Consider the following 22,421-nt stretch of genomic DNA (forward strand, 5'->3'; position numbering starts at 1 on the left):
TTGTGCAAGGGGTGGGAGCAGCTAGGGACAGAATATGGACGCACCCGATGCCAAGTGGTCTCAGGGTAGCATGCATGGCAGTTGAAAGAGAAGCACAGGTTTGTCATTAAAGCCACCCTGCAGATATCTGGTTCACCGACCATGACAACAGCTGCTAGTCTCTACAGAGACTAAAACATACTACCTATATGGTATCCAGCCCTTCTTAAGCCTCACAGTGACCCCAAGAGCCTATGTCAGAGCTGGGGTTCTCAGAACATTGTTGATCTGCACAAAGTGACACCATTAGTTACTGAACTCTGGGGTCCAGGGGAAATTAGATGACTCAGCAGATAAAGGTGCTTGCTACCAAGTCTGGCAACCTGAGTTGGATTCCTGGACCCCATATGATGGTGGGAGCCAGCCAACTCCCACATGTTGTTCTCTAGGCCCCCCATACGCCATGACATGGACACACATGATGTGGGGACACACACACACACACACACACACACACACACACAGTACTTTTGAAAACCAAAGTCCAGGTTCAGGACCAAGATTATATACCAGAGCCAGCACTGTCGACAGGAGGTCAGAGGATCAGGAACCAAGTCCTGGGGCAGAATAAATGGTCAGGCCTCCAAATGCACATCGTAACTAGGATACATAGCCCAGAAAATATCACCATGAGACACCCGAATGTCAGGTGCTCCATCAAGGTCTCCTGAATATGAGTAAGGCAGGCTAGTAACCGAGCTTTGACCCACCTTCTCCTGGTACCCAACACCCAGATAAGAGATAGCTCAGGCAGAGTTCTGCACCCCAGGCTGCATCACACACAGCTTCCCAGAGCCTCGATGCCCTACCCTCAGTCCTCCAATGTTCCCCATGATATCAGCATCCGCCCAGAAATACAGGCTCCTTTCAACATCATCGACAGAACAGGGGACTAGGGGGAAAAACTCTTGGTGGGGGGGCACCAACAGAGAGCAGAAAGTATGTTCCAAGGTCAACCTCAGAACTCCCCATAGTCCTGCACACCCAAGTCTCTACACAGTACCATTCCACAAGCCTCTGCGAGCAAGGTGGCCTTGAAGGCCCTTCCTGTACCCAAACGAACCACCTGGCCTATAACTTCTGCTTAAGTCAGACCAGCCTTCCTGGGAATTCAAGGCTCCAGTCAGAGCTTCCTGAGCATCACTCCTCCAGGCCTGCCGGGTAGGCTGAGCTGGTTTCTGACTTTTATCTTCTTCCACGCATCCCATGGACATCTGCACCAAACAGGTAGAAACTTATGCCTGAGACAGAGGCTCCCGTAGTATCAGACCCCTATACTCTGGATGCCTGGCAAGGCAGAGGACTAGGAGTCCTCAGAAGAAACATGCTAACAACAGAAGAAATGAAGTGTGCATCCTTTCCTAACCCCAGCCCTAACAATATCCTAAACTTAACCCTAGCCCTAGCCCTAACCCCAACCCTAACCTTCATCCTAACTCTAACCTTAACCCTAACCCTAAACTTAACCCTAACCCTAAACTTAACACTAGCCCTAGCCATAAACTTAACCCCAGCCCTAGCCCTAACCCTAACACTAACCCTAACTCTAACCTTAACCCTAACCCTAAACTTAACCCTAACTCTAAACTTAATGCTAGGCCTAGCCCAAAGCATAGAAATCTTAAAAACAAAGTGTTACCCTCCAGAAAGAAATTGTTTTGCAGGAACAATGACACTAAAGTATCACAAGCCTCACAAGTATGTTCTGAATGATAAGTGCACAGAATTTCAACTAATGACAAGCTCCAGACACCCACCACATGGGAACTCTTACTGTCCCTACTCTACAAATGAGGATAGTAAGGTTCAGAAATCACACATCTATGAAGCCCCTTCATCTCGGGCAGACTGACTCCAGAAACTGTGCTGTTTACTGCTTTATAGGTCTGATCACTTTGAAGAAGCCCCTTAGGGACCAGGTCACAGGGACTGGATTGGCACACAACCAGTAGGGGATCCTGCAACCAGTGTGAAGGGTTGGAAAGGGGGCTGGGCGGCAGAATCAAAGGAGAGGAGAAAGAGGTCCCCAGAGAGACAATTCAAGGAGCCCTTCTGTCTTGGCCCATGCACTCAGAGGAGGATACAGGTTCCTGGAGGCCTGGAGACCTTGGCCAGAGCCTGTAAGGCAGTCTCTGTACTGGGTGGTTTTTATATCAGCTTGACCCTGCAGTCATTCTTAAAGAGAACCTTGATTGAGAAGATGCCTCCACCAAATTGCTTGTTGATAACTGATGTGGAAGGGCCCAGCCCATCATGGGTGGTTCCACCCCCGGGCTGGTGGTCCTATAAGAAAGCAGGCTGAGTAAGCCACGAAGAGCAAACCAAAAAGCAGCACCACTCCGTGGCCTCTGCATCAGCTCCTGCCTCCAGGTTCCTGCCCTGTCGGAGCTCCTGTCCTGACTTCCCTTGGTGGCAGACTGGGATGTGGACCTGGATGTGGAAGTTGCTTTTGGTCATGGTGTTTTATTACAGCTATAGCAACCCCAAGATAGTCTCCATTAATGACTTCTAATAGGCATGGCTCCTCCCTAGAGCCGCCTGTCGGAAGGCCACGGGTCCAAAGGTAACGGAAATAGGCAAAGCTTCCACAAGCTGGTGGCTCTGGGTTCCTTAGAGAGAGGGGTCATGGTCCATATCTCGGTGACAAGAGCATCACACAAGGTGTCACTGTCATCAGCCACCATCATGACAGAACCTGATCTGTCATGGATTATATCACTGCAACTCCATGAGCTGCCGATACATACCCACTGTTTCTGTGGAAGGTGTCTGTTGTCCCCATGATGGAGGGACAAAGACGGAGTCAGGGAGTCTATGCACTTGCTCAGAAGGACTCCCTAACAGGGTAGTGTGGCTAGTGGTTAGGGTAGTGTAGGGTAGTGGTTAGGACACAGGTGCTGTAGCACACCACAGGCTTGCTACTAAGCAGCTTCAGGACCTTCCACAAACAGCACAACCTCCTGTGACTACGGTCAGGCAGAGGGGCCTAAAGGGATTTCTCTCAAATGACAGCTCCAGTGACTATGGAGGCTTTCCACAGAGCTTGGTTGGAGAGGATTCCAAAGCCATGTGGAAGCTCTCAGGAAAGAGCACCGCGATGAACATGATCAATGACTAATACTCACACAGGGAAGATGTGGGGCCGTGTGCTTTCAGCGCCTCGGGTGGAGAAGTGCCATGGCCGGCAGCAATGCTACACCATTCGTGGGTGCACATCCATGGCCAGCAGATTTGACTAAGACAACCAAGCAATTAAATGGGGGAAAGAAGTCTTCTCAGACACTGGATGCCTGAATGAGGATAAATGAACCTCACGAGCCCTGGCATCGAGCCACACACAAAGTACACATGGATCTCCACTGGGCCCAGCATCATCAGTCATTAGAAAAATGCAACCTAAATCACAGTGAGCAGCCAATACATGCCCACTGAAGTGGCTAAGACACTAAAGATTGACAATGATCAACACTGGCAAAAATATAGAGCAACCAGGACCTAGTGGCACTGCTGGTGACATATTCAATGGCGCAACCACTGACAGTCTGTCAGTTTAGCATGCTGTTAGAGATTCAGGGCTGGGGATGTAGCTCAGAGGTGGAACATTTACCTAGCATGCACAAGTACCAAAAGACAGAAATAATAATAATAAAATAAAGGTAAAGACTCAGGCCAGGCAGGCATGGTGGCACATGCTTGTAATCTCGGCACTCAGGAGCCTAAGGGAGGGAGATAGCTATGAGTGTAAGGCCAGACTAGCCTACAGAAAGAGATTCAGGTCTCAGAGAAACAACAAAAAGTTCACCTACTCTTTGATATAGTGATTCTATCCCTGAATAATCCAAGAGAGAAAAGAAAACACAAACCCAAACAAAATTATACTACAATGGTCAGTATTGCTATTAGTAGAGCCCAAACCAAAAACAACTCAATTGTCCCTCTACAGAAACACAAGCAAAACGTTGTGGTGTCTTCAAATGACAGAGTATTGCTCAGTAATAATAATAAAATGATGATGATGATGATGATGATGGTGATAAAGGACTTGGGCAGGCACCAGGAACAAAGTAGAGATGGACTGGCCATGGGTCAATGGTGACAAGTTGAGGAGGGGGGAGTGGTGAGCCCAGAAGAAAGGTGAGCTGGAGCCTCAGCCCAAAGGGATACTGAGAAGGTCCTCTGATGTCCACTTCCTTACACATACAAAGTTTGCACAGCTGCCTCACCTACCATTCATGGAGACTGGGAGAAGCAACTAGTGGCCTGGGGACTAGGCTCTGAAGGAGCAACAAAGAGCAGACTGTCTGCACCTCTCTCAGGAGAACCCCAGCCTCCACCACCTTCTTCTCCAAAGGAGAACATCTGGCCCAGAATGTCTGAGACTTGCATGAGGAAGACTTGAGAAGCTAAACTAGGGTGACAGACCAGCTGACCAACCTATTTGGGACTCCAAGAAGAACTCTGCCAGTTCAGGTCATAGTCAGCTCAAGCCCTAGGAGATGCTTCTAGGACATTCCCAATGTCTAGGACATTATTCAAGAGAACCTGAGGGTGAATCCTAATTCCTGCCTCTCCTCAGAGCTGCAAGAACTAGTCTACAGCCCCAGGGGGCAGCCCAACCTTGTTTCCCAGGGCCTTCATCTCCTTCATCTCCAGCTCCTCCTCCTCTCCTCCCCACTGAGAAGCCACTTTTAATCTGTGAGCGTGTCACATGCTGAACCATATGGCTTCCTCTGCTAAGTTAAGGTCTCCTGTGGAGACTCTTGGAGGGTCAAGGACCAATGCTTCTGGGTGGCCCCAGAGGGACCGATACAAAGCCAGGCACACTGGGGGATCTGCCAAATGCCTAGTGGTCCTTGTGGATTTGAAAACCAAAGTCATGAAGAATAAAGGCCTGGCAGCAATCCAATGCACACCCAGGCAGGCAGTCCCCAACCCCACTCCTAGCCTACCCTGCCCATCCTCAGCTTGGGCTCTGGATGGGAACTGGGCTCCTGTTTCAGCCCATATGCTCAGCTTTTTCTCAGCTTCATATTGGGGGTAGGAAATACCCTGGGAAAACAGGCTGCAGAGAGAGAGAGGAGGACCAATCTGGGACGCTACCTATCCATAAAGGAAAAGGAGCATCAATCCCTATCCCAAGCTAATCAACCAAAGGAGTACCTGCACCTGAGTCACACTCCTAAGGGTAAGCCCTTCTCTTGCCAGACACCTGCTCAGGTGGCGGAAAACTGATTTAAGAGACTGGGGGGATGGTTCAGTCTGTAAAGAACCTGCCATGTAGGCATCAGAACTTGAGTTCAGTCCCCAGAACCCATTACAAAGCCAGGTGTGGGGCCAACAGATATGGCTCAGCAGGTAAAGGGGCTTGTTGCCAAATCTGACGACCTGAATTCAATCCCTGGGACCCATATGGTGGAATGAGAGAGTCTACTCTTACAGTTGTTCTCTGATCCCCATACTTGAGATGTGGTACATGTACACACACACACACAATCGAAATAAATAAAGTTAAATCCAGGTACGGCAGTGGGCATCTTTAACTTTAACTCTGGAGAGTCAGAGACAAGCTACTGGGTAGATAAGATACCCTGGGGCCCACCCTATGGATGGATGGATGGCCAACTGGGCTTACTTGGCAATCTCTCAGCCAGTGAGAGACCTTGTCTCAAAAAATAACACAAAAGTAAGAAGGGGCTTGCTGTAAAGAAAAAAGGCTCTGTGGGCATGCAAAGGTGAAAATAAGAGAAAGTAATGGGGAATGTGCATAATCAAGCATCGTGTGTAGATGTGTGAGAGAGAGAGAGAGAGAGAGAGAGAGAGAGAGAGAGAGAGAGAGAGAGAGAGTGTCAAAGAATAAGAAGGTCAAAATAAAAATGTGATTGTCTAATGCCACCCTGGAAATGGAAGCAAAACAGGGAGGCAAGAAAAGATCTAGATATAAGACTAAGCTGGAGATTGTAAAGATGGTTCAGTGGTTAAGACTGCTCGATTTCCAGCACCCACATGGTAGCTCACAACTGTCTGTAACTCCAGTTCCAAGGGGGTCAGCGCCCTCTTCTTCCCTCCACAGGCATTACATACATACAGTAAACAAATCTAAAAAAAAACGTTAAAGACTGAAAGGGCCAGACCACACTCCTCCAACCTGGAGGTCTCAGGCTGTCCACAACAACTCAACCACCGTGGCCAGGGGTCAGCGGCCCCAAAGACCCAGAAAGGGTCACTCCAAGAGCTCAGTGCCAGGCAGGATGAACAAACCAGCAAAGAGCAGCAGCAACGATGGGCCAGAGCAGCCTTGGGACTGCACCGAACAGACATCTGCACTGAGCAAGTCAGTGTGCTGCGAGCACTGTGGTTTTAAATCCCTCAAGAGCAGACAGCTTCATAGAATGGGGACATTTCCTAGCCAGAGAGTCGAGCCATAGCCACAGAATAAACCATGATAGATGCAAAGAGACCAGATAGAACAGACCTGACACCAGCTTCATACAAGATCCACAGAACCTTTAGGGCAAGCCCAGCTCCCTCATTTCCTAGCTGACCCTGCCTTTGGAGTCTGGGAACTTCCTGAGCCGAATTCAAAGAGTTTTCAGAAGATGGTGTCTGAAGCAGGGGATGTCTTCTGATTGTGAGTCATAGAGCTCACCGAGGAGGGTGGAGGGTCTGCTCTGAGTCTGCCTGAGGCTCCCTCCCTGACAACTCCACAACCCCCTGAAAGCCAAAGCACAACAGATTCCGGATATCCATCTCTCCTCTCTCTCCCTCCCTTCCCCCCTTCTCCCTGTCTTGGTCTCTGTCACTTGGTTCTCTCTTTTCCACAGGTCCACACTCTATCGTCTCCCTGTCTCCACTCCCTGACACTCTGCATCTCCACTCACTCCTCGGCACTGCCATCCGCTGTCACCCCACCTCTCCAGAACTGGCCTTAGTCATATCCCAGCAAACGCCAGGCCCTCTGCACAGCGGTCCTCTGTGCCATCCACATCACAGTTGGCCTCGCCCCAGCAACTGGTTCAGCTGTCCATCCGCCCCTTTCTGTGAAGTGCCCGCCCCTCTGTGTCCGTGCAAAGCGTCTTCCACCACACTGTCCTAAGAACGTCTCCTCTCCCACTCCACACCCTCCTCAGACAGCTGCCTCAGGCCTGTGCACACAGCAGGAACCACCTGCCCTTCTCCTCCCTGCTGAGCTACCCCACCTCAGAAAACTGCTTGCACCAAGTTCCATTGCTCCAGACCTCAGGACCATTCTTGCCCCCTCTCTTCAAATCACCTTGTCTCACCAACCTACCACCTGAGAACTCTGAGCTCTAACTGCTTCCAAATGACCCCAATGGTGCCCCGGGCAAAATCCCACCCTCTTCCCCTGTCCTCCAGCAGCGGCCTCCGGGACATCTGCTTCACACTGTTCCAGTCCTCGAAGCAGTCCTCTCTGCATTCCTGAGAGGCTCACTGTGTGTGGCCTGCCCCTTTACCTCACTTTGAGTGGCAAGGGCCACTCCAACTCTACCTTCGTGTAAGTCCTCCTCAGGACCCAGCTGCAACAGCATTTCCTTAAAGAAGCCCCACCTGTCCCTCTCCAAGACCGCCTCAAGTCCTGCCCCTTCATCCTCCCTGAAGGATTTGGGGCTTCCCCTGAGAACATTATCCATCCTCATTCTTGTCTTTCCCTTTTCAACTTCTGGCTCCCTGGGCGGACTACGAACTCCAAGCAAAAAGAGTCCTCAGTATCTGTTCATCCCTGGGTCACTAAGCACCCGCCCAGCACTGGGCCTGTGGGCTCAGCAGCCTTGCAATGGTCCTGCCTACTCTCTATCCATTTCCCCTCTTTCAATTTTTCAATTTTCCTTCCAGGAGCCACCCCATTCCTTCCTTCTCTCGGTTTCCCCAGTGTCCAATCACAACATTCCCTTTCTCTGGCCAGTGAACTGCCTCCCAGGGACTCTTTTAGAACTACTGGCAAAAGCTACTCTTTTTTTCCATGAGAGCTACTCAACCCAGAAGAGCTGCCGTCACCATCCTGCCATGACTGAAGCAGGGCTTAGCAAAGAATGAAAACAGAAAGAGAGAGGGAAAGAGGCAGGCTCCTCCAGATGAGGCCACGCCTGGGAAAGTTCTAAGCTGAAGTGAGTAGTGCTTCTGTTGCTTGCAACCAAGAGCCCTGACTAATGTAATACTCAAATAAACACCCGGTGTTGAATGAATGAAACAGTCATGCAAGCGGAGCCTGCCAAGAGGACTCTCTGACTCCTCCTAGGCTTCCTCATTCTCCCTATAAACTCTTTGTGTCCATGAGCAGAGACAATCTTCCCACGACCAACTCTGCAGACCAAGGCTGAAACTGAGATTGGCCACATCCTCCTTGGTGTCGATCTACGCCAACAAAGCACCCAGCAGTTGGGTCACATACTATCCCAGACTAGGCCAACAGAGGTGGCCTGGCTTTGGATGCCCAGGCATCCCCACCAAGGAAAGAGTTGTACCATCCATCATGTACCCTGTCCCACATCCCTCCCACCTCTGAATGCCAACTAGGGCTCTGCTACCACTGTCTCACGAATGCCATGCTGCTCAGTATGAGGTAGGTATATGCCGTGGGGTAGAGTTTATGTGCTGTCTTTGGGGTGTCAGGGAAAAGGGGGGCACACTGAGCAGTAGAAAGAGATGTCAATTACTTCTTGTGAGTCATCTCAGAGCAGAGCCTCAGGACCAGCATACCAGCAGGCCTTGAGGGCCCTTCAGATGGCATGGGAGGCAGAAGACCTTGGATTTAGTCTTGAGCCAACGAAGTGTGACGGTGGGAGTTGGGGGGGTGCCGCTGAGCCAACAGTCCTCCCTGACGCTCAGCCTGGCGTGGTCATCCCCAGGAAGCTGGAGGTGGAGGCTGGAAGCAGAAGGGTATGGAAGGGGGCAAAGCCCCCTCCTGGGAAGGGCAGGTCCTACGTTTGGAACCAAAGATGGGGTTCTCTCCCAAAGAGGCTTCCGACCAGGGCCTCAGACCAATTCTCCCATAGAGACTAAAGCAACAGACAACTTTCCCACAGAGGCTGAGGTAACAAAGTTGTCTTAGAGGGGCCTATCAAAGGCGGGCTGACCAGCATTCAAATGCTGTCCAAGTCCCCAAGGGCCCATCTAGCCCCCATCTGTCTTGGATGTCAGCCCCTTTAATATCCAGCTGCACTCTGTCCCCTCTACTTCCTCCAATGTGACTCCTCGTGCCCAACCCACCATTCCATGTGGCTTCTCACTAATCCAAGCGTCCTGCCAGCCCCACTGCAGCCCTGGTCTGTTTTTCCACAGCCCCTTGACACAGACAGCACATCAGTTCAGCTTCCCCCACTCCACCTGAGCTAACAGGACACTGTCTCCCCATGGAGGGCCCTCCACGGCCCACACTGGCCATGGCGCTAAAACAACAGCAAGGCCACCTGATGTTCCTAGGCATCCCCTCCCTCCCACTTCCGGACTTGAGCCTCTTACCTTCATGGTTGGGGGTGCAGTGAGAGGAGGGGACAGTGGCCGATCTGGGAGGGTCACATCCGAGCTGTTGGCCAGCTCCTGCTTCCTGCAAAGAGACCAAAGGACACAGAAGCTGTGAGCAAGGGCCGTCTTGAGCCTTCCCTCTGCAATCTAAGAGTGGCTAAGCCTGAAGACATAGCGAACGATACAGAAAAGTGAAGTTGACTGCATCTCTTCTCTGGGATGTACTAACATCAAAAGCAGTACTGTGGCAAGGGCAGGCCCTGGGCATCAGGACATGTCCTCAGGTGCATGCCAGAATCTCCAAGGATAGACTCCAAGAATCTGCTTTACACAGCTTCCCACATTGTTCCTAGGTACACAAAGTCTCAGAACTGCCACTTCTAAAAGACACAGGACGGAACTAGAGTCAGAGGGAGCCGGGGAAAGGGATCATCCTGGAAAATTCATTTTCCCATGGATGCCTGTGTCCATTTGGAAATGTGCTCACAAACACATACATACATACACACGCGCACACACACACACACACACACCTGCGCACATACACATGCATGCACACACACGCCCTGACCATAGACCCAACCTTGGGAGGACAGTGATGGCTGCAGGTAAAACTTACTTTAGTCCATGTGGGGTAGGACCAGGTTTGAGGCAGCTAAACAGAGTTGTGTCACCATGGAAACGCTGCTCTCACACACTCCCCACTTCCCATCTGGCCCTTGCTGGTGACCAGAGAGAGCTTGTTTGCTGTCCCATCACCAGGCAGACTGCTTAGGTTGAGAGAAACCTCCACAGCGAGTTACACAACAGGGCCATCTGGGCAGAGGTGGGGGCTCCCCCTGTGAGCCAGGGACTCTGATGTGCCCTGGCAGGGAGGAATGGAAAGGCAAGACAATAATCCTGAGATCCCAACGGAGCCATTAAAGCCCCTAGCTTCTCAAGAAGCACCCTGAAGCACCCAACAGGCAGCCGTGTCTGTGTTAAATGACCGAGACCCACAATTACCCATTAGAGAGAACACTCTGAACCTCTTCCCAGTTCTTATCCTGCCAGGAATAGTGACAGCCCCAATCCAGGCTGCTTCGTGAAGGAAAACAACACTCCCTAGAATCATATTCCCCAACTTCCCAGAGAAATTCCAGTCCTGGAGCCAAGACAGAGTCTCACACTGGCTCCCCAAGACCACAGGCCAGGGCAGTCTAACACTTCTTGAGAAACCTGGCTGGGGACAGGGTCACACTGTCTATCACAGCCCCTTGCTTCACTTGCAGTCAGCCAACCTCTCTGTCCTCTAATCAGCCAGACAGGGAGGCTGGTGAACATCTGGCTTGGCTCAGGATCCACATGACTCCACTAAACTCAACCCTGGCCAGCTCCCTTTCTCTCCTCCATCTGCCTGCATCCTTGGTAACAGGACTTAAGTGGAAGAGGTCTCCCCCCTCCTGGTCCAGACTGTTATTGGCCCAAGGACCAGAGAGGACAAGATTCTGCTATGCATGTGCCCGCGCATGCACGCACACATATGCAAGAGCTCTGACTGCCTCTCAACACAGGTACCAGTCTCGCTTTCCACGTATCACCTCAGCGACAGCAACTGCTCTGCCCTCACCTGCTTCCCAATGAAGCTGGCCCAGCCAGCAGGGCACAGCCTCTGTCCCCGGCCCTCTCCCTCTGCCACTCATCCCTCTCTCAAGCAGCCACTGCTTCTCTCGATGGCCCTGTCCCGAGAGCCAGAAAGGCAGGGAAAGGAAGGTTAATCAAGGGTGAGAAATATCATACTAAGTACCCCAAGACAGAGATAAGGGCAACTCCCTTGGGAGCTGGGAGGATGGCAAGGAATGGAGGAGAGGCAAATCCCCCATGAGAGAACACAGACTGCTCTGAGAACTTCCAGACATGCCTTGGTACATAGATGACTTCAAGTACACCTGTAATGGAGGCACACTCACCATCCCTCTTGGCTCATCCTTGGCTCCATCCCTTCCTCCAATTTAAGAGCTAACTGTCTAGTGTCAGTTAAACTGCCCCCCCTCACCAAAGGGTATGTTGACCTCTCAACCTGCAGCACCTATGAATGGGGGCCTTATGTGACAACAGTACCCAGCGCCCACGTAAGAGGAGAAGGCAACTGTAGGGTTACAGCCCCACGTCACCACCATGGCATGATGGACTTAGACGGCAGAGCGATGTGGCTGCAGGTGGAGGAACGCTAAGGACTGCACCAACCACCAGGAACTAGAAGAGACAGGGGGACTTCCCCACGGTCAAGCAAGTGTGCCTCTACTGACATCTTCTTGGAGTCCCAACTTCCAGAACTGAGAGATGTCTGCTGCCTCCAGCCAGTTCTAGCAGTGCTAAGAGCAGCCCTGGGAAAGTAATAACACCACCAAGTTCTCACCTCTACCCTTGCCCTTGCGACCGAAAGACCAGAATGAAGAAGGTGAAATTCCTACCACAACCCCACCCCTTACTCTGATCAGCTGAGGCTGACCTTGTCCTGACCCAGCCCTCATGACAATGACATTTACACGTGAGCGACTGCCACCCCCAGGCCAGACCTAGCCACCAGCTGGCACAAAGATAAGATAAGGCGAGAGGCACACGTGCAATGCAGCTCTTTCTCTCTCACTCAGCAAAGACATCGCCCACGAGTAGGTGAAACTGATGTGATTCTATCCAGGGACAGCCTTGGCCACTCTCATTTGTCATAAGCAAAGGTTAATCATTAGCAGAAGTAACAAGTTTCTTGTGGCCCACAGAGTCATGATTCTGAGACTGAAAACTGCCCCTCCCGCTGACCCAGACAAACATGAACATTTGCTGTAAGCACACAGGGCCCCACATTTATCCAGGGGCTCTTGGAAACACATGAGGGAAGGTGCTGATGGGGACAGGTGGTGGAGAGAAGGGAAGAGGAAGAGGGAGAGAAGGCAGAGGGAAGGAGGTCACCCAGGGCTTTCTGGAGGCACTTCCCTCAGCGTCTCCACGGCAGCGGCACAGCCAAATGCACTAAAGCTCTCCACTCTGAGATCGGCTGCTAGAAGCATTAGGAGATCCCAGGGCAGAGGGGCGGGCGCAGGGTGGCAAAACCCAGCCTAGGCAGAGAAGAACAGACAGTCCTAGAGCAGAAGTGGACCCACCTGGGTAAAGTGGGAGGTCCCTAAGGTGGCATTTCAGCATCCAGGGTCCATGTCTCTACCTTTTTCACAAGGCTGTGACCGGGCCTCTTGAAAAAACATTTGGTCTTTTGCACATGGCTATGCAGAGTCCTACAGTTAGAATCAAGGGACTCCTGGGTTCAAGCTTGGTTCTTCCTGCTACTCTGTCACATGACCTCAGCTCTCCGACTCAGTGCCTTCGACTGCAAGCATGGGAGTAGAGACATTCTGAGGAAGTAAAAGCAGTGTTGTGGGATAAAAATACGAAGTTCTAGCCGGGCGGTGGTGGCGCACGCCTTTAATCCCAGCACTCGGGAGGCAGAGGCAGGCGGATCTCTGTGAGTTCGAGGCTGGGCTGGACCGATAGCCTCCAAAACAATACAGAGAAACCCTGTCTCGAAAAAAAAAATACGAAGTTCTGTACAAATTTAGACTAGGGTAGTGACAATACGATTCACAAAATGGTGATCTGGGACCAGCAAGATGGCTCAGAGGGCAAAGCCACAAAAGTCTGATGACCTGGGTTCAAGCTCCAAGCCCCCCATGGTAGAAGGAAAGACTTGACTCCCACAAATTGTCTTCTGACTTCCACCTGCACTCAGTTGCATGTGGGCACACTAGTGCACACGCACACACAAAGAGGTGTGAGCACTGGAGTGCATTTCATAGAAATCCTAAGACATCCATCAATCAATAAGACAAAATGGGGATCTGATCTCCAAGTGGAGAAAGGGAAGCAAGGATCCAGGCTGTTTAAATGTGTTGAAAAGCATTTCTATCGTCTCAAATAAAGCAACAGTCTTTGCCCCTGGAGATTTGCTCTCAGGATCATAACCACCCACTGGTTAATAATCAACAGCAAGAAAATACCAACCCAGTAACAGATGGCCTGGGGCCAGGTGCAAGGCCTCCCCCTGGCAAAGTTCTCACAAACCTTCATCTCCCACCACCCCAGCTCCCCAGCCACCCCATAGGCACTTACACTCACTTTCCAAATTAGCTGAACTAGAGGAATACAGACAGCTGTATGCTTTGACTAGCTTCTCAAGAAAACGAAACAAAAAGGGATGTAAAACATGAGTTACAGAAGCAAAAGGTAAAAATGACCCAAATGTCCCAGTCAATGAGTGATGGACCAAATGCAATATTGTTGCCAGGTGGTGGTGGCACACACCTTTAATCCCAGCACTCAGGAGGCAGAAGCAGGGAGAACTCAGGGAGTCTGAGGCCAGCCTAGTCTACAAAGTGAGTTCCAGGATGGCCAGGACTACACAGAGAAACCCTGTCTCGAAATAAAAAAAAATGGAATACTGTTTCGCCATAAACAGGACTGATGCATGGATATATACTATGATACAGACCAGCCCTGAAAGCATGATGCTAAGTGAAAACAGCTAATCAAAGCGGGACTCATACTAGATCAGCGGTTCACAATGCCTTTCACAAGAGTCACCTAAAAACATTGGAAAACACAGATATTTACATTATAATTCATAACAGTAACAAAATTAGTTATGAAGTAGCAATAAAAATGATTTTACAGTTGGGTCTCCACAACGTGAGGAACTGTATTAAAGAGACAGTGTTAGGAAGGTTGAGAGCCACTGCACTAGATGACTCCTTTCCTTGAGAGATTCAGAACTGGCAAATCCAAAGCCAGGAAGTAGATTAGAAGTTGCTAAGATATTGAAGGAAGAAGGCAAAGGGACCGCAGCTAACGAGTGGTTAAAATGTTCTAGAACGAGACTGCCATGACGACTGTACAACCCTGTGAGTGAAGCTGAGAGACCTCGGCACACTCAAAGGCTGAGTTTCATGGTATATGAATTATATCTCAGTTTTGGAAAAGGAACACCAAGAGGGGACTGGAGGCTCCTGCTGCTTAACTTCCTCTCCAGCTGCCATTGGGCCGCTAGGCCCCAAGTGATGAGTGTGTCCTTGCTTGGTGGCAGAGGTAGTGAGTGGGGCCTCCTTGCTACCGGCAGCAGCAGAAGGCCCCTTTCTGCCCCACTGTCAGCATTCTTAGGCACCTGCCGCTCAGACCTGCATTAGGGGAAACATCAGAGTTCTAGCTTTTCACATGTCCCACCCTGCAGAGCCAACTAGACCAGAAACGATGGCCTAAAAGCTAGAACAAAATCAAATGCTCCAAGAGAGTTCAGCCTGAGAAACAGACAGGGAAGGGAGAGGTGGCTAAGAAGTCAGGCTAAACTGGGCGTTGGTGGTGCACGTCTTTACTCCCAGCACTCGGGAGGCAGAGGCAGGTGGATCTCTGTGAGTTCGAGACCAGCCTGGTCTACAGAGCTGTTCCAGGATAGCCTCCAAAACAGTACAGAGAAACCCTGTCTCGAAAAAAAAAAAAAAGAAGTCCTGGTAAACAGCACTCTCCACTTTTTGGTGTCTTTGCTCTCTCCTCTGCAGAGCAGATAGAATGGGTGGGCGACTCCTGTTCCCTTTACAGGAATAAACTTCATGGGAGCAGAGAACCATGTGGTCACTGGACAGGCTGGGCAGAGCACAGACAGTGGGGACTAGGCAGCAGAGGCTGAGGGTTCATACTCCAAGAAGTCTGCCGGAAGCCAGGCATTGTAGAGTACAACTTTAATCCCAGCACTTAGGAGACAGAGGCAGGTGGATCTCTGAGTTCAAGGCCAGCCTGGACAAGGTCCAGGATAGTCAGAGCTACACAGAGAAATTTTGCCTCAAAAAGAACAAGGGTAGGAAGAAGGAAAAGGAAAAAGTAGAGAAGAGGAGGAGGAGGAGAAGGAGGAGAAGGGGGAGGGAGGAGGGGGGAGGGAGAAGGAGGAGGAGGAGGAGGAGGAGGAGGAGGAGGAGGAGGAGGAGGAGAAGAAGAAGAAGAAGAAGAAGAAGAAGAAGAAGAAGAAGAAGAAGAAGAAGAAGAAGAAGAAGAAGAAGAAGAAGAAGAAGAAGAAGAAGAAACAGCAGCAGCAACCACCACTGGGCTACTTACAAAAACCCAAGACTCATTCCAGCACCCAAATATGCCGGGATGTCATCATGGATGAGCAAAGTCTTCAAAAGTCCATGCTTTCTAACTGTACAAGTGAAAGAGCCAAGCTCCAGCCCTGAAGGAGGGAGGCAGTTCAAGAGCACTAGTGTGAACTTGACTCCCAGCATCAGCACTGACTAGCTACAAGGTCAGTTGATTTCCCCACTCTGTCAGCTTCCTCATCCGAAGAAGTGCTAGTCTCTGTACCCTGACATTTTGAGAAAGGCTTGGAAATCCCTCAACACAGTGCCTGGGTGTACACAGCAGAAACCCAGTAGATGAGTGCCAACTGAGAAAGTAAGTCTGATGGAGAAGGAGCAGGGAGCCAGTCAGAGAGCAGAGGTGGACAAAGGGGGCCAGCGTGCATGGAGGCCAGGGCATTTACATCCACCCTGCCATGCTGGGGCCAATGTGGAAGAAGAACAGGACCTCTGAAGAACTGACAGGTGAAGAAGGCAGTGGCAGGGGATCCGGGCATGAGATGGTATGGTGGAGGAAGCCCCTCATGAGCCCTAAGGACAGAACAGGTATCGCTCACATACTGACACCCAGCAGAGCTGACCTAGGTGTTCCATCTCATGCTCATGTATAATCTAAGGTCACCACAGAGATCCGAAGCACAATGCTGGACCTTTGCTGACTTGAATCTCTCCCAAACGGCAACCCACCCCAGCCCAATTCAGTTCCGTGGTTCATGGATACGGAGACCAGCAGCACCTGGGAGAAAACCAGGAGATATCATCTGATAGCTTAACTATATGGTCAGAGAATAACAGAGGTGCCTCCCTCCTCTTCCCCTGAGAGAAGTCAGCACAAGCTAAGCATGCCAGAAACGAGCAGCCACAACCCCAGAACCTATGTCAGGAAACATTTACTGACAGACATTTACAAAGCACCTACTAAATAGCAGGGCTTTGGGTAAAGGAGAAGAAGAGAGAGCTAATGGAGTTCACAGGTTCCCATAAGGTGTGGACAAACAGCAGAGGCCCAGAGAAAGAGGCCCATGGTTGCACAGTTAAGATTGCTAGGCACAGACTCTACTAAAAGCCACACTCACATAGCAAGAAGCATCTGCAACTGGGAACCTGGGGAAGCCTGCCCAAGGTTAGATGGCTGCAGCATCTCTGGATGTGTTGGCTACAGATGGCTCTGCCCTTCCCTGAAGATCCTTGAAGCCCTAAACTGGGACAAGGGTAAGAGAAAGAGCAGCCAGAAGGCACAAGATACAACAGGACCAATGAGCCATGGAGAGCCAGCTGTGAACCCCCTATCATCCCCAGTGGGGTACCCACATAGGCAAGTCCTCACACTCGGAGGTGAGCCATTGCTGACCAAGCAGCTCCGAGGGCTTACTAAAGCATGCAGCTCACACATGAGCAGGCCTCAAGCCACAGCCTAGAAAGGAGAGAGGTGGGCTTTGCACCCCAGTTCTCTGACACCAGTTCCACTGTTCTTTCCCTTCACTATGAGAAAGGCATCTCAGCCTGGCAAGTATGCCACTGCTGGGGCAGGAGGGGTGGGGAAGGGGGAGCACCAGCATGTGCCCTCTCCAGCCCTCTAAACTGGAGTTTTGGCAATCAAGGCAGGTTGCCTCTGCATAGTCAGGATGCCTGGGTTATTTACAAGCATCCAAGATGATCCAGACAGAAATGAAAAGCACAAACCATCCTAATGGCACTCTACACCCACAGGAAGGAAACAAAGATACATAACGAAGTGCCATGAGGTGAGGGGGAACCTACTGGGGGATAAGCTAAGGTATCAGAGAGAAGTGTAACAGCTGTCCTCCAAATGCTGACACCAGCAATCCACAGGGGCTTCTCATTAACTACTCACCAATATCCTTGGGAAGAAATGTTATTAGTTCCATTGTGCTGATGGGGAAACTGAGGCTCAGAGATGTCAAATAACTTGCCCATGGTCATGTTACCAGAAAGTAGCAGAGCAAGCTTTGAACTAGGGTACTCTGGCTCCAGAGTCCATGACCTTAACCACCACCAGCAAAGGGGGGACTTCCACGTCACTCTACTTCCCTGCATGGGGTGCATGTAACCCTGCGAGCTCCCGGGACAGATGGTGTGGGACAGTCTGCGTTGCAACACTCCTTTTACAGGAACCTATTCAGAGCAGGCCATGCTGATTGCCCTTTTATGGTCATGGCTCAAAGTTGCCTTCAAGAGCAAGTCCATTAAGGCAAAACCGGAGCCAGTTAAAGGAAAACTTTGAATAATGGGACAGGAGCAGGGAAGGAGGTCTAAGGACAGCAGAGTAGGGGAGCACAGGCACTAAGAAATCTTAACTCTACCTGGCTGGTCTCCAAAGCGGGGTCTGGGCGCTCTGACTGTCTCCAAGAAGTGAATTTCAAGGCAGCAGAGAGAAGGCTGGAGGCAGAGAGAGGAAGGAAATGGGAGGAGCAGACTGCCCACCGCCCAGGGAAAGAAAGCAAATGATTCCTAAGACATTAAAGGGCACAGCTAAGAGGGCCTGGCAGCTGAAGGCAGAGGAGGAGACAGTTACGTAGCAAAAGATCCAGTTTTCAGAAATATGTGTGATGGCTGCTTTGACCACGATGCAAACAGGGAAGAACTGAGTTTGCCAGAGGCAGGTGATAAGGCACTTGCTTCAGACACGGTGGCATGAGGAAAGCACTCGACCCTAACCAGAAGCAGATTCTAGAAGCACGGAGGTGGAGGAGGGGACCATGAGAGGAGAGAAGGCCCCAGGAGGTCTTGTAGGGCTATAAAGGCACAGGTGAAGAGGTCAAGTACCAAGCAGCGCATAGCAGGCAAGTCACCTGCTAGACCAGAACTCCATTTTCCCAGCACTTAAGACATCCCTACCCGGCTGCACCTGTGCCCTGCAGCCCTGGCCACATCATTTGCAAACTGCCAACGGAGCAGCTTCCCCACGTGGTCAGCACCTCTATTTGCCACTACCTGGCCTCAGCTGAGAACTACGTCACGGTCTGAGCAAAGGCAGCCAGCTCACAAGGTCACAGACAGCCTCAGACTCAAACACAAAAGCACAAAGTCACAAAGGCACAGGATATCAGCATTTTTCCTAGCTGGCAAGCATTTCTTAACCTGGATCGCAAGGGTGTGAGCGTTCATTTTCTGATTCACTCAGCTTGAGTGTATGACATTTATCACAATGAAATATCACTTGTAAATAGCGATAAGTATGTCCTGTTAGGAACTAGAGACAGAGATATCTTGAGCTCGGACTTCTGTAATGGACATGTCAGACTGACCACACGCATTTATCTCACTTCTTCCAAACCCCCGAACGTAAGTGAGGAAAAGGTCTGAAGTGCTAAAACAAATTTAACAATGTAACAGAAGAGGAAGACCTGACCTGTGAAAGAAAGAAAGGGTGCTCAGACAGTGGGCAATGAGCGCAAGATGGCAACTGCCCGTGGAGCTGAGAAAGATGCAACTGACAAGAGGATGCTTCGCCTGCCCAAGAGAAGCCCGGGAAGGTACCAGCCCCTGCACCTGAGATGTAGAACCAAACGATGAGGACAAGACAGACTGGCAGATACTAGAAAGGCTGAGCCTTTGGAGCGCCTCCCCCAGTCATTTCTCCACTAGCCCAATGATGCTCCCCAACGACTACCATCATGGGAAAGTGAATAATCATTGAGAAAAGATAGCATCTAGGTTTCTCTAATGTGTAGATGAGCTTGCTAACAACCACTATCACCCCGTGGCTTTGCAGGAAGTCTAGAGGCAGCAAGCCAACTTCCCCCACAAAGCTTGGCTTCCTAGTATCTCACTCTTAGACACGGAAAGAAAGGCAAGGATGACCTGAGGAAATCTCTAACATGGTACCAAAATAAAACAAGAGGAACCTTAAAAAAACAAACAATGGAAGGAAGCAGGGGGACCTTCAAAGGACCATCAGCAATTAATATCTTCAGAGAGATAAGGCAATATTTTATATACGTGAAAAAAGTTATAAAAATAGAACGGTCAGGGTACAAGAAAAGGGGTTTGGGAGTTAGTAAAATAATGGGGAGCTGATGCTGTAGTTCAGTGCTAGAACATTTGCCTAGCCCTAGCACATGTGGGGGTGGGAGAGAATAAGGAAGGGAGAATGAAAATACCAAAAGACCTAACATTTGACTAATGAGTTCCAGAGAGAGATAATAATGATAATAATAATAATAAAAGGCCTGGGAACAGTAGCCAGGCTTGATCTCCTGGTGAGGCACATCTCTTGATAACGATGCCCGTGGATGCCTTTTGCTTAAATTGTCCTAGCTATTCAGTTTTGACCAAGACAACGGAACTGAAATACTATTACTTAACTTGCACAGCTGAGTCACAGGGATGCTCCAAGCTTCTACCTTGATCTCAAGGAACATTTAGTACATGAGGGCTGACTGGTGAGAACGCTATGTTGTGCCACTCCACACGGAGAGGTTGTATGGAGGGAGACACACAGCCAATTCCCAGATGTTCCCAACACCCTAGTCCCTGGCATAAGAAGAAACTACCTTTGACATTTCAGGCCCAGCACATGCCACAGGGTGGGAACCTGGGAGCTGAGCCAGAGCCAAAGCCTCTAACATATGTTCTCAGTGGAGTGTCCCAGTCACCTCCAATATCTGAGCCAGGAAAAAAAATGAGGTCCCAGATATAGTGAGAGTAGACTGGCAGCTGGATGGTGGTGGCACATGCCTATAATCTCAGCATTTAGGAGGCAGAGGCAGGTGGATCTATGAGTTTGAGGTCAGCCTGGTCTACAGAGTGAGTTCCGGGATGGCCAGGGATATACAGAGAAACCCTGTCGAGAGAGAGAGAGAGAGAGAGAGAGAGAGAGAGAGAGAGAGAGACAGAGAGAGACAGAGAGAGACAGAGAGAGACAGAGAGAGACAGAGAGAGAGAGAGACACAGAGAGAGAGAGAGACAGAGACAGAGACAGAGAGACAGAGAGACAGAGAGACAGAGACAGAGAGAGAGAGACAGAGAGACAGAGAGACAGAGACAGAGAGACAGAGACAGAGAGAGACAGAGAGAGACAGAGAAGAAAAGAAAGTAAAGACTAGCACCAGCACGTATCTTCAATGTGCCCTAGCTGAATCCCCAGTCCACAGAAAATAAGCCCAGTAAAATGATTATTCTACCAGAACAGGAGAAAATCATCAGCAAAACAAAGCAAGAATACTTCCCAGAGCAGAGGGTCCTGAGCCTAACGGTCCAAATGCCCAGGACAATGAGTGGCACAAGATCTACCCAAAGACTCAGGACATGTGGATAAATAAAAATTCAAAGGCTCCAGGGAATAGATATCTATGCAGAAGAATATGAATATATGTAATCAGACTTTGCAATAACAACCCTAGAACGTAAGGATGTAGAACCTTTCAAAATAATTTGAATATAAAATTTTATACCAAGGCTAACTATCAACCTAACATGGGAGTAGAATAGTGATAGTCTAAAATATCTTTTCTGGAACAAGAGCTCTGAAAACTTCTTATGTTCTTACTTGGGAGGCTATTATTGAAAAGCAACCATCCATTCAAGGATGAAAGGTCTAGAAATAAGGTCCCTTGCTGAAAAAAAATATGTAGCATTATCTAGTAGGTGCAAGCTTTTAAAGGGGAAACTATTAAAAGAACTATAATTGGATAAATCACAATGATAAATAAGGCACATGGAAAATCTTGTTACTTTGGAAACCTGGAAACATGAATTAATCCTTAATTCAAGGAAAAATAAAAAGTTACCCACAAAAGGAAATTTAATTGTAGTTTGTTCCATGGTTTGTTAACAATATTTAGACTGTCATAATAAATAAACAGACTATCGAATGGACCAAAAGATTGGTGTACTGGGAGGGAGGATACACTGTGTGTTGAGGGGGTCTGTGTCTGGACCACACCATCACTTCAATCCACACTAAAGCCATCTCCCAAATGACAACAGTTAGGATTTCCACCACTGGTGGAAACTGAGTAAGTCATGTGGGGACAACTGGGCACTTCAAGGTGAACATGTCTGATCTAGTCCATGGACAAGTTATTCCTCAGCTGTGAGACTTGCACTGACTAGAGGGACAGACACTTAAGCTGTTTTCCAGTCCTGAGACCCACGCTCTTGTCTGCCTTTCTTTCCTGTGGCCATGGTGCACCACTGGAAGATACATGTCAAGGCTGAGGGGCGCCACCTGTGGCCAAGCAACCAAGCGCTGAAAATGCAGCCCATAGTGACGAGGGCTGCCACCTCAGCCTGATAACACCAGTCAAATCCCAGGACAGCAAATCTCTGCCTCCTCCCAGCACTGACCTCTTCCTTTCCAGGGAAGGAACGATGAGAGCCTACAGGTGCAGCAGATCTTGCCATACTATGGCTAGAGGGTTTAGGAAAAGGGTTGGCAGACTGGACCACCCCGGATAAGCATAACTCAAGGTAAAAACCACACACACTGGAGGCCCTAACCCTGCCTTTCAGCATGCCATGGGGATCCCACCCACTGTCTGCCCCCAGCATGATGCCTGGTACTGATGAAATGGGAGCAAATAACAAGAAACTCCCAGATCTGGACAGCTAGGGGACTAAGTTGAATTTAACCTCCATTGTAAATGGTCTGCCCACTACCACTGCCTCAGCCAAGTTCAACAGTATGAGGCAGTGCCCACCCCCTTTCCTGTCAGTTTGAACTGTTACTAACCTCGTTCCTCCTTAGCTTTCTCCTCTCCATTTCTAACTGCAGAGATAACAGGGTAC

At 49.9% G+C, this 22,421-nt stretch overlaps 1 protein-coding gene across 11 annotated transcripts in view; it reads right to left on the reverse strand.

Annotated features, from left to right (window-relative positions):
- The window catches only part of Rap1gap2 (RAP1 GTPase activating protein 2), a 219,296-nt gene that overhangs the window by 93,272 nt on the left and 103,603 nt on the right, over window positions 1-22,421 (reverse strand). For all 11 annotated transcript variants that reach the window (XM_021225668.2, XM_040749118.1, XM_040749117.1 and 8 more), the window contains one exon: window positions 9,517-9,601. In XM_021225668.2, the coding sequence (XP_021081327.2) occupies window positions 9,517-9,601 (85 nt within the window). The remainder of the gene's footprint in view (window positions 1-9,516; window positions 9,602-22,421) is intronic.

The sequence above is a fragment of the Mesocricetus auratus genome, unplaced genomic scaffold (assembly GCF_017639785.1).
Source record: "Mesocricetus auratus isolate SY011 unplaced genomic scaffold, BCM_Maur_2.0 Super-Scaffold_100007, whole genome shotgun sequence".
In the NCBI taxonomy this organism is placed as follows: Eukaryota; Metazoa; Chordata; class Mammalia; order Rodentia; family Cricetidae; genus Mesocricetus; species Mesocricetus auratus.